Source organism: Ascaphus truei, chromosome 1 (genome assembly GCF_040206685.1).
Source record: "Ascaphus truei isolate aAscTru1 chromosome 1, aAscTru1.hap1, whole genome shotgun sequence".
NCBI lineage: Eukaryota > Metazoa > Chordata > Amphibia > Anura > Ascaphidae > Ascaphus > Ascaphus truei.
In genome coordinates, this window is record NC_134483.1 from 1,972,595 (window position 1) to 1,985,411 (window position 12,817).

Here is a 12,817-nt window from a genome sequence, read left to right on the forward strand (position 1 = left end):
ACGCTGCCCCGCTCCCCCTCACATTACCCACGCTGCCCAGCTCCCCCTCACATTACCCACGCTGCCCCGCTCCCCCTCACATTACCCACGCTGCCCCGCTCCCCCTCACATTACCCACGCTGCCCCGCTCCCCCTCACATTACCCACGCTGCCCCGCTGCCCCTCACATTACCCACGCTGCCCCGCTCCCCCTCACATTACCCACGCTGCCCCGCTCCCCCTGACATTACCCACGCTGCCCCGCTCCCCCTCACATTACCCACGCTGCCCCGCTCCACCTCACATTACCCACGCTGCCCCACACCCCCTCACATTACCCACGCTGCCCCACACCCCCTCACATTACCCACGTTGCCCCGCTCCCCCTCACATTACCCACGCTGCCCCGCTCCCCCTCACATTACCCACGCTGCCCCGCTCCCCCTGACATTACCCACGCTGCCCCGCTCCCCCTCACATTACCCACGCTGCCCCGCTTCCCCTCACATTACCCACGCTGCCCCGCTCCCCCTCACATTACCCACGCTGCCCCGCTCCCCCTCACATTACCCACGCTGCCCCTCACATTACCCACGCTGCCCCGCTCCCCCTCACATTACCCACGCTGCCCCACTCCCCCTCACATTACTCACGCTGCCCCGCTCCCCCTCACATTACCCACGCTGCCCCGCTCCCCCTCACATTACCCACGCTGCCCCGCTCCCCCTCACATTACCCACGCTGCCCCGCTCCCCCTCACATTACCCACGCTGCCCCGCTCCCCCTCACATTACCCACGCTGCCCCGCTCCCCCTCTCATTATCCACGCTGCTCTGCTCCCCCTCACATTACCCACGCTGCCCCTCAAATTACCCACGCTGCCCCGCTCCCCCTCACATTACCCACGCTGCCCCGCTCCCCCTCACATTACCCACCCTGCCCCACTCCCCCTCACATTACCCACGCTGCCCCGCTCCCCCTCACATTACCCACGCTGCCCCGCTCCCCCTCACATTACCCATGCTGCCCCTCACATTACCCACGCTGCCCCGCTCCCCCTCACATTACCCACGCTGCCCCTCACATTACCCACGCTGCCCCGCTCCCCCTCACATTACCCACGCTGCCCCGCTCCCCCTCACATTACCCACGCTGCCCCGCTCCCCCCTCACATTACCCACGCTGCCCCGCTCCCCCTCACATTACCCACGCTGCCCCGCTCCCCATCACATTACCCACGCTGCCCCGCTCCCCCTCACATTACCCACGCTGCCCCGCTCCCCCTCACATTACCCACGCTGCCTCGCTCCCCCTCACATTACCCACGCTGCCCCGCTCCCCCTCACATTACCCACGCTGCCCCGCTCCCCCCTCACATTACCCAAGCTGCCCCGCTCCCCCTCACATTACCCACGCTGCCCCGCTCCCCCTCACATTACCCAAGCTGCCCCGCTCCCCCTCACATTACCCACGCTGCCCCGCTCCCCCTCACATTACCCACGCTGCCCTGCTGCTCCGCTCCCCCTCACATTACCCACGCTGCCCCGCTCCCCCTCACATTACCCACGCTGCCCTGCGCCGCCTCTCACCCTCTCTCTTGCTGCGACCCCCAGCGTGAAGGCGTTGGTGGCGGTGCAGTGGTGTAGCAGCACCCCAGTCACAGGCTCTTCCCCCTCCGTGTGCAGGTGGAATGGTTCATTCCAGTGGCCCCCGGCCCGGTCACTCCTCGCCCCACTCCCGTTTCTCAGGGTGAACATGATAGTGACCTCCGTCTCCTCATCACTGGAGTTCTCCACCTCCCAGATCAGAGCCGCCAGCGGCAGCGACGAGTCCTGCGGGAAACGGAAGCAGTGAGGAGAGGGACCCACTGACCCCAGGGAAGGCCTCATCCCTATGCCCTCTGACCCCAGGGAAAGCCTCATCCCTATGCCCTCTGACCCCAGGGAAGGCCTCATCCCTATGCCCTCTGACCCCAGGGAAAGCCTCATCCCTATGCCCTCTGACCCCAGGGAAGGCCTCATCCCTATGCCCTCTGACCCCAGGGAAGGCCTCAACCCTATGCCCTCTGACCCCAGGGAAGGCCTCATCCCTATGCCCTCTGACCCCAGGGAAGGCCTCATCCCTATGCCCTCTGACCCCAGGGAAAGCCTCATCCCTATGCCCTCTGACCCCAGGGAAGGCCTCATCCCAATGCCCTCTGACCCCAGGGAAAGCCTCATCCCTGTATAGGGTGTCAGGGAGCTGTATACAGGAAGCCCTCCGTGGCGGGATCCTGCAGCGAGGGATTGTGGGAGAGCAGCAGTATACAGGAAGCCCTCCGTGGCGGGATCCTGCAGCGAGGGATTGTGGGAGAGCAGCAGTATACAGGAAGCCCTCTGTTACGGGATCCTGCAGCGAGGGATTGTGGGAGAGCAGCAGTATACAGGAAGCCCTCTGTTACGGGATCCTGCAGTGAGGGATTGTGGGGGAGCAGCAGTATACAGGAAGCCCTCTGTTACGGGATCCTGCAGTGAGGGATTGTGGGGGAGCAGCAGTATACAGGAAGCCCTCCGTGGCGGGATCCTGCAGTGAGGGATTGTGGGGGAGCAGCAGTATACAGGAAGCCCTCCATGACAGGATCCTGCAGCGAGGGATTGTGGGAGAGCAGCAGTATACAGGAAGCCCTCCGTGGCGGGATCCTGCAGCGAGGGATTGTGGGAGAGCAGCAGTATACAGGAAGCCCTCCGTGACGGGATCCTGCAGCGAGGGATTGTGGGAGAGCAGCAGTATACAGGAAGCCCTCCGTGACAGGATCCTGCAGCGAGGGATTGTGGGAGAGCAGCAGTATACAGGAAGCCCTCCGTGGCGGGATCCTGCAGCGAGGGATTGTGGGAGAGCAGCAGTATACAGGAAGCCCTCCGTGACGGGATCCTGCAGCGAGGGATTGTGGGAGAGCAGCAGTATACAGGAAGCCCTCCATGACAGGATCCTGCAGCGAGGGATTGTGGGAAGCAGTATACAGGAAGCCCTCCATGGCGGGATCCTGCAGCGAGGGATTGTGGGGGAGCAGCAGTATACAGGAAGCCCTCCGTGGCGGGATCCTGCAGCGAGGGATTGTGGGGGAGCAGCAGTATACAGGAAGCCCTCCGTGACGGGATCCTGCAGCGAGGGATTGTGGGAGAGCAGCAGTATACAGGAAGCCCTCCGTGGCGGGATCCTGCAGCGAGGGATTGTGGGAGAGCAGCTGTATACAGGAAGCCCTCCGTGACAGGATCCTGCAGCGAGGGATTGTGGGAAGCAGTATACAGGAAGCCCTCCATGACGGGATCCTGCAGCGAGGGATTGTGGGGGAGCAGCAGTATACAGGAAGCCCTCCGTGACAGGATCCTGCAGCGAGGGATTGTGGGAAGCAGTATACAGGAAGCCCTCCATGGCGGGATCCTGCAGCGAGGGATTGTGGGGGAGCAGCAGTATACAGGAAGCCCTCCGTGGCGGGATCCTGCAGCGAGGGATTGTGGGGGAGCAGCAATATACAGGAAGCCCTCCGTGGCGGGATCCTGCAGCGAGGGATTGTGGGGGAGCAGCAGTATACAGGAAGCCCTCCGTGGTGGGATCCTGCAGCGAGGGATTGTGGGGGAGCAGCAGTATACAGGAAGCCCTCCGTGGCGGGATCCTGCAGCGAGGGATTGTGGGAGAGCAGCAGTATACAGGAAGCCCTCTGTGGCGGGATCCTGCAGCGAGGGATTGTGGGGGAGCAGCAGTATACAGGAAGCCCTCTGTGGCGGGATCCTGCAGCGAGGGATTGTGGGGGAGCAGCAGTATACAGGAAGCCCTCCGTGGCGGGATCCTGCAGCGAGGGATTGTGGGAGAGCAGCAGTATACAGGAAGCCCTCTGTTACGGGATCCTGCAGTGAGGGATTGTGGGGGAGCAGCAGTATACAGGAAGCCCTCTGTTACGGGATCCTGCAGTGAGGGATTGTGGGGGAGCAGCAGTATACAGGAAGCCCTCCGTGGCGGGATCCTGCAGTGAGGGATTGTGGGGGAGCAGCAGTATACAGGAAGCCCTCCATGACAGGATCCTGCAGCGAGGGATTGTGGGAGAGCAGCAGTATACAGGAAGCCCTCCGTGGCGGGATCCTGCAGCGAGGGATTGTGGGAGAGCAGCAGTATACAGGAAGCCCTCCGTGACGGGATCCTGCAGCGAGGGATTGTGGGAGAGCAGCAGTATACAGGAAGCCCTCCGTGACAGGATCCTGCAGCAAGGGATTGTGGGAGAGCAGCAGTATACAGGAAGCCCTCCGTGGCGGGATCCTGCAGCGAGGGATTGTGGGAGAGCAGCAGTATACAGGAAGCCCTCCGTGACGGGATCCTGCAGCGAGGGATTGTGGGAAGCAGTATACAGGAAGCCCTCCATGGCGGGATCCTGCAGCGAGGGATTGTGGGGGAGCAGCAGTATACAGGAAGCCCTCCATGGCGGGATCCTGCAGCGAGGGATTGTGGGGGAGCAGCAGTATACAGGAAGCCCTCCGTGACGGGATCCTGCAGCGAGGGATTGTGGGAGAGCAGCAGTATACAGGAAGCCCTCCGTGGCGGGATCCTGCAGCGAGGGATTGTGGGAGAGCAGCTGTATACAGGAAGCCCTCCGTGACAGGATCCTGCAGCGAGGGATTGTGGGAAGCAGTATACAGGAAGCCCTCCGTGACACGATCCTGCAGCGAGGGATTGTGGGGGAGCAGCTGTATACAGGAAGCCCTCCGTGGCGGGATCCTGCAGCGAGGGATTGTGGGGGAGCAGCAGTATACAGGAAGCCCTCCGTGACGGGATCCTGCAGCGAGGGATTGTGGGAGAGCAATATACAGGAAGCCCTCCGTGGGGGGATCCTGCAGCGAGGGATTGTGGGAGAGCAGCAGTATACAGGAAGCCCTCCGTGACGGGCTCCTGCAGCGAGGGATTGTGGGGAAGCAGCAGTATACAGGAAGCCCTCCATGGTGGGATCCTGCAGCGAGGGATTGTGGGGGAGCAGCAGTATACAGGAAGCCCTCCGTGGCGGGATCCTGCAGCGTAGGATTGGGGGGGAGCAGCAATATACAGGAAGCCCTCCGTGGCGGGATCCTGCAGGGAGGGATTGTGGGAGAGCAGCAGTATACAGGAAGTCCTCCGTGACGGGATCCTGCAGCGAGGGATTGTGGGGGAGCAGCAGTATACAGGAAGTCCTCCGTGGCGGGATCCTGCAGCGAGGGATTGTGGGGGAGCAGCATTATACAGCAAGCCCTCCGTGGTGGGATCCTGCAGCGAGGGATTGTGGGAAGCAGTATACAGGAAGCCCTCCGTGACAGGATCCTGCAGCGAGGGATTGTGGGAGAGCAGTATACAGGAAGCCCTCCGTGGCGGGATCCTGCAGCGAGGGATTGTGGGAGAGCAGCTGTATACAGGAAGCCCTCCGTGACAGGATCCTGCAGCGAGGGATTGTGGGAGAGCAGCTGTATACAGGAAGCCCTCTGTGGCGGGATCCTGCAGCGAGGGATTGTGGGAGAGCAGCTGTATACAGGAAGCCCTCCGTGACACGATCCTGCAGCGAGGGATTGCGGGAGAGCAGCAATATACAGGAAGCCCTCCGTGGCGGGATCCTGCAGTGAGGGATTGTGGGAGAGCAGCAATATACAGGAAGCCCTCCGTGGCGGGATCCTGCAGCGAGGGATTGTGGGGGAGCAGCAGTATACAGGAAGCCCTCCGTGGTGGGATCCTGCAGCGAGGGATTGTGGGAGAGCAGCAGTATACAGGAAGCCCTCCGTGGAGGGATCCTGCAGTGAGGGATTGTGGGAGAGCAGCAGTATACAGGAAGCCCTCCGTGGCGGGATCCTGCAGTGAGGGATTGTGGGAGAGCAGCAATATACAGGAAGCCCTCCGTGGGGGGATCCTGCAGCGATGGATTGTGGGGGAGCAGCAGTGTACAGGAAGCCCTCCGTGGCGGGATCCTGCAGCGAGGGATTGTGGGGGAGCAGCAGTATACAGGAAGCCCTCCGTGGCGGGATCCTGCAGTGAGGGATTGTGGGGGAGCAGCAGTATACAGGAAGCCCTCCGTAGCGGGATCCTGCAGCGAGGGATTGTGGGAGAGCAGCAGTATACAGGAAGCCCTCCGTGGGGGGATCCTGCAGCGAGGGATTGTGGGGGAGCAGCAGTATACAGGAAGCCCTCCGTGACACGATCCTGCAGCGAGGGATTGTGGGAAGCAGTATAAAGGAAGCCCTCCGTGGCGGGATCCTGCAGCGAGGGATTGTGGGAGAGCAGCAGTATACAGGAAGCCCTCCGTGGCGGGATCCTGCAGCGAGGGATTGTGGGAGAGCAGCAGTATACAGGACCCTCCGTTGAGGGATCCTGCAGCGAGGGATTGTGGGAGAGCAGCAGTATACAGGAAGCCCTCTGTGGCGGGATCCTGCAGTGAGGGATTGTGGGAGAGCAGCAGTATACAGGAAGCCCTCCATGGCGTGATCCTGCAGCGAGGGATTGTGGGAGAGCAGCTGTATACAGGAAGCCCTCTGTGGCGGGATCCTGCAGCGAGGGATTGTGGGGGAGCAGCTGTATACAGGAAGCCCTCCGTGGTGGGATCCTGCAGCGAGGGATTGTGGGGGAGCAGCTGTATACAGGAAGCCCTCCATGGCGTGATCCTGCAGCGAGGGATTGTGGGAGAGCAGCAGTATACAGGAAGCCCTCCGTGGGGGGATCCTGCAGTGAGGGATTGTGGGGGAGCAGCAGTATACAGGAAGCCCTCCGTGACAGGATCCTGCAGCGTAGGATTGGGGGGGAGCAGCAATATACAGGAAGCCCTCCGTGGCGGGATCCTGCAGTGAGGTATTGTGGGAGAGCAGCAGTATACAGGAAGTCCTCCGTGACGGGATCCTGCAGCGAGGGATTGTGGGGGAGCAGCAGTATACAGGAAGTCCTCCGTGGCGGGATCCTGCAGCGAGGGATTGTGGGAGAGCAGCAATATACAGGAAGCCCTCCGTGGCGGGATCCTGTAGTGAGGGATTGTGGGAGAGCAGCAATATACAGGAAGCCCTCCGTGGCGGGATCCTGCAGCGAGGGATTGTGGGGGAGCAGCAGTATACAGGAAGCCCTCCGTGACGGGATCCTGCAGCGAGGGATTGTGGGAGAGCAATATACAGGAAGCCCTCCGTGGGGGGATCCTGCAGCGAGGGATTGTGGGAGAGCAGCAGTATACAGGAAGCCCTCCGTGACGGGCTCCTGCAGCGAGGGATTGTGGGGGAGCAGCAGTATACAGGAAGCCCTCCATGGTGGGATCCTGCAGCGAGGGATTGTGGGGGAGCAGCAGTATACAGGAAGCCCTCCGTGGCGGGATCCTGCAGCGTAGGATTGGGGGGGAGCAGCAATATACAGGAAGCCCTCCGTGGCGGGATCCTGCAGTGAGGGATTGTGGGAGAGCAGCAGTATACAGGAAGTCCTCCGTGACGGGATCCTGCAGTGAGGGATTGTGGGGGAGCAGCAGTATACAGGAAGTCCTCCGTGGCGGGATCCTGCAGCGAGGGATTGTGGGGGAGCAGCATTATACAGCAAGCCCTCCGTGGTGGGATCCTGCAGCGAGGGATTGTGGGAAGCAGTATACAGGAAGCCCTCCGTGACAGGATCCTGCAGCGAGGGATTGTGGGAGAGCAGTATACAGGAAGCCCTCCGTGGCGGGATCCTGCAGCGAGGGATTGTGGGAGAGCAGCTGTATACAGGAAGCCCTCCGTGACAGGATCCTGCAGCGAGGGATTGTGGGAGAGCAGCTGTATACAGGAAGCCCTCTGTGGCGGGATCCTGCAGCGAGGGATTGTGGGAGAGCAGCTGTATACAGGAAGCCCTCCGTGACACGATCCTGCAGCGAGGGATTGCGGGAGAGCAGCAATATACAGGAAGCCCTCCGTGGCGGGATCCTGCAGTGAGGGATTGTGGGAGAGCAGCAATATACAGGAAGCCCTCCGTGGCGGGATCCTGCAGCGAGGGATTGTGGGGGAGCAGCAGTATACAGGAAGCCCTCCGTGGTGGGATCCTGCAGCGAGGGATTGTGGGAGAGCAGCAGTATACAGGAAGCCCTCCGTGGAGGGATCCTGCAGTGAGGGATTGTGGGAGAGCAGCAGTATACAGGAAGCCCTCCGTGGCGGGATCCTTCAGTGAGGGATTGTGGGAGAGCAGCAATATACAGGAAGCCCTCCGTGGGGGGATCCTGCAGCGATGGATTGTGGGGGAGCAGCAGTGTACAGGAAGCCCTCCGTGGCGGGATCCTGCAGCGAGGGATTGTGGGGGAGCAGCAGTATACAGGAAGCCCTCCGTGGTGGGATCCTGCAGCGAGGGATTGTGGGGGAGCAGCAGTGTACAGGAAGCCCTCCGTGGTGGGATCCTGCAGCGAGGGATTGTGGGGGAGCAGCAGTATACAGGAAGCCCTCCGTGGCGGGATCCTGCAGTGAGGGATTGTGGGAGTGCAGCAGTATACAGGAAGCCCTCCGTGGCGGGATCCTGCAGCAAGGGATTGTGGGAGAGCAGCAGTATACAGGAAGCCCTGCAGTGAGGGATTGTGGGAGAGCAGCAGTATACAGGAAGCCCTCCGTGGGGGGATCCTGCAGCGATGGATTGTGGGAGAGCAGCAGTATACAGGAAGCCCTCCGTGACGGGATCCTGCAGCGAGGGATTGTGGGAGAGCAGCAGTATACAGGAAGCCCTCCGTGGCGGGATCCTGCAGCGAGGGATTGTGGGAGAGCAGCAGTATACAGGAAACCCTCCGTGGCGGGATCCTGCAGCGAGGGATTGTGGGAGAGCAGCAGTATACAGGAAGCCCTCCGTGGTGGGATCCTGCAGTGAGGGATTGTGGGAGAGCAGCAGTATACAGGAAGCCCTCCGTGGCGGGATCCTGCAGCGAGGGATTGTGGGAGAGCAGCAGTATACAGGAAGCCCTCCGTAGCGGGATCCTGCAGCGAGGGATTGTGGGAGAGCAGCAGTATACAGGAAGCCCTCTGTGGGGGGATCCTGCAGCGAGGGATTGTGGGGGAGCAGCAGTATACAGGAAGCCCTCCGTGACACGATCCTGCAGCGAGGGATTGTGGGAAGCAGTATACAGGAAGCCCTCCGTGGCGGGATCCTGCAGCGAGGGATTGTGGGAGAGCAGCAGTATACAGGAAGCCCTCTGTGGCGGGATCCTGCAGCGAGGGATTGTGGGAGAGCAGCAGTATACAGGACCCTCCGTTGAGGGATCCTGCAGCGAGGGATTGTGGGAGAGCAGCAGTATACAGGAAGCCCTCCGTGGCGGGATCCTGCAGTGAGGGATTGTGGGAGAGCAGCAGTATACAGGAAGCCCTCCATGGCGTGATCCTGCAGCGAGGGATTGTGGGAGAGCAGCTGTATACAGGAAGCCCTCTGTGGCGGGATCCTGCAGCGAGGGATTGTGGGGGAGCAGCTGTATACAGGAAGCCCTCCGTGGTGGGATCCTGCAGCGAGGGATTGTGGGGGAGCAGCTGTATACAGGAAGCCCTCCGTGGGGGGATCCTGCAGCGAGGGATTGTGGGAGAGCAGCAGTATACAGGAAGCCCTCCGTGGGGGGATCCTGCAGTGAGGGATTGTGGGGGAGCAGCAGTATACAGGAAGCCCTCCGTGACAGGATCCTGCAGCGTAGGATTGGGGGGGAGCAGCAATATACAGGAAGCCCTCCGTGGCGGGATCCTGCAGTGAGGTATTGTGGGAGAGCAGCAGTATACAGGAAGTCCTCCGTGACGGGATCCTGCAGCGAGGGATTGTGGGGGAGCAGCAGTATACAGGAAGTCCTCCGTGGCGGGATCCTGCAGCGAGGGATTGTGGGAGAGCAGCAATATACAGGAAGCCCTCCGTGGCGGGATCCTGCAGGGAGGGATTGTGGGAGAGCAGCAATATACAGGAAGCCCTCTGTGGCGGGATCCTGCAGCGAGGGATTGTGGGGGAGCAGCAGTATACAGGAAGCCCTCCGTGGTGGGATCCTGCAGCGAGGGATTGTGGGAGAGCAGCAGTATACAGGAAGCCCTCCGTGGAGGGATCCTGCAGTGAGGGATTGTGGGAGAGCAGCAGTATACAGGAAGCCCTCTGTGGCGGGATCCTGCAGTGAGGGATTGTGGGAGAGCAGCAATATACAGGAAGCCCTCCGTGGGGGGATCCTGCAGCGATGGATTGTGGGGGAGCAGCAGTGTACAGGAAGCCCTCCGTGGCGGGATCCTGCAGCGAGGGATTGTGGGGGAGCAGCAGTATACAGGAAGCCCTCCGTGGCGGGATCCTGCAGTGAGGGATTGTGGGGGAGCAGCAGTATACAGGAAGCCCTCCGTGACACGATCCTGCAGCGAGGGATTGTGGGAAGCAGTATACAGGAAGCCCTCCGTGGCGGGATCCTGCAGCGAGGGATTGTGGGAGAGCAGCAGTATACAGGAAGCCCTCCGTGGCGGGATCCTGCAGCGAGGGATTGTGGGAGAGCAGCAGTATACAGGAAGCCCTTCGTGGCGGGATCCTGCAGTGAGGGATTGTAGGAGAGCAGCAGTATACAGGAAGCCCTCCGTGGCGTGATCCTGCAGCGAGGGATTGTGGGAGAGCAGCTGTATACAGGAAGCCCTCTGTGGCGGGATCCTGCAGCGAGGGATTGTGGGGGAGCAGCTGTATACAGGAAGCCCTCCGTGGGGGGATCCTGCAGCGAGGGATTGTGGGGGAGCAGCTGTATACAGGAAGCCCTCCGTGGCGGGATCCTGCAGCGAGGGATTGTGGGAGAGCAGCAGTATACAGGAAGCCCTCCGTGGGGGGATCCTGCAGGGAGGGATTGTGGGGGAGCAGCAGTATACAGGAAGCCCTCCGTGACAGGATCCTGCAGCGTAGGATTGGGGGGGAGCAGCAATATACAGGAAGCCCTCCGTGGCGGGATCCTGCAGTGAGGGATTGTGGGAGAGCATCAGTATACAGGAAGTCCTCCGTGACGGGATCCTGCAGCGAGGGATTGTGGGGGAGCAGCAGTATACAGGAAGTCCTCCGTGGCAAGATCCTGCAGCGAGGGATTGTGGGAGAGCAGCAATATACAGGAAGCCCTCCGTGGCGGGATCCTGCAGTGAGGGATTGTGGGAGAGCAGCAATATACAGGAAGCCCTCCGTGGCGGGATCCTGCAGCGAGGGATTGTGGGGGAGCAGCAGTATACAGGAAGCCCTCCGTGGTGGGATCCTGCAGCGAGGGATTGTGGGGGAGCAGCAGTGTACAGGAAGCCCTCCGTGGTGGGATCCTGCAGCGAGGGATTGTGGGGGAGCAGCAGTATACAGGAAGCCCTCCGTGGCGGGATCCTGCAGTGAGGGATTGTGGGAGTGCAGCAGTATACAGGAAGCCCTCCGTGGCGGGATCCTGCAGCGAGGGATTGTGGGAGAGCAGCAGTATACAGGAAGCCCTGCAGTGAGGGATTGTGGGAGAGCAGCAGTATATAGGAAGCCCTCCGTGGGGGGATCCTGCAGCGATGGATTGTGGGAGAGCAGCAGTATACAGGAAGCCCTCCGTGACGGGATCCTGCAGCGAGGGATTGTGGGAGAGCAGCAGTATACAGGAAGCCCTCCGTGGCGGGATCCTGCAGCGAGGGATTGTGGGAGAGCAGCAGTATACAGGAAACCCTCCGTGGCGGGATCCTACAGCGAGGGATTGTGGGAGAGCAGCAGTATACAGGAAGCCCTCCGTGGCGGGATCCTGCAGCGAGTGATTGTGGGAGAGCAGCAGTATACAGGAAGCCCTCCGTAGCGGGATCCTGCAGCGAGATTGTGGGAGAGCAGCAGTATACAGGAAGCCCTCCGTGGGGGGATCCTGCAGCGAGGGATTGTGGGGGAGCAGCAGTATACAGGAAGCCCTCCGTGACACGATCCTGCAGCGAGGGATTGTGGGAAGCAGTATACAGGAAGCCCTCCGTGGCGGGATCCTGCAGCGAGGGATTGTGGGAGAGCAGCAGTATACAGGAAGCCCTCCGTGGCGGGATCCAGCAGCGAGGGATTGTGGGAGAGCAGCAGTATACAGGAAGCCCTCCGTGGAGGGATCCTGCAGCGAGGGATTGTGGGAGAGCAGCAGTATACAGGAAGCCCTCCGTGGCGGGATCCTGCAGTGAGGGATTGTGGGAGAGCAGCAGTATACAGGAAGCCATCCGTGGCGTGATCCTGCAGCGAGGGATTGTGGGAGAGCAGCTGTATACAGGAAGCCCTCTGTGGCGGGATCCTGCAGCGAGGGATTGTGGGGGAGCAGCTGTATACAGGAAGCCCTCCGTGGGGGGATCCTGCAGCGAGGGATTGTGGGGGAGCAGCTGTATACAGGAAGCCCTCCGTGGGGGGATCCTGCAGCGAGGGATTGTGGGGGAGCAGCTGTATACAGGAAGCCCTCCGTGACAGGATCCTGCAGCGAGGGATTGTGGGAGAGCAGCAGTATACGGGAAGCCCTCCATGGCGGGATCCTGCAGCGAGGGATTGTGGGGGAGCAGCAGTATACAGGAAGCCCTCCGTGACACGATCCTGCAGCGAGGGATTGTGGGAAGCAGTATACAGGAAGCCCTCCGTGACAGGATCCTGCAGCGAGGGATTGTGGGAGAGCAGCAGTATACAGGAAGCCCTCCGAGGCGGGATCCTGCAGCGAGGGATTGTGGGAAGCAGTATACAGGAAGCCCTCCATGGCGGGATCCTGCAGCGAGGGATTGTGGGAGTGCAGCAGTATACAGGAAGCCCTCCGTGGGGGGATCCTGCAGCGAGGGATTGTGGGCTTGCAGCAGTACACAGGAAGCCCTCCGTGGCGGGATCCTGCAGCGAGGGATTGTGGGGGAGCAGCAATATACAGGAAGCCCTCCGTGGC

General features: G+C 61.5%; 1 protein-coding gene across 3 annotated transcripts in view; it reads right to left on the bottom strand.

Moving 5' to 3' along the window:
• GBA2 (glucosylceramidase beta 2) overlaps positions 1–12,817 on the bottom strand; it is a 364,366-nt gene that overhangs the window by 228,116 nt on the left and 123,433 nt on the right. For all 3 annotated transcript variants that reach the window (XM_075573274.1, XM_075573185.1, XM_075573361.1), the window contains one exon: positions 1,569–1,811. In XM_075573274.1, the coding sequence (XP_075429389.1) occupies positions 1,569–1,811 (243 nt within the window). The remainder of the gene's footprint in view (positions 1–1,568; positions 1,812–12,817) is intronic.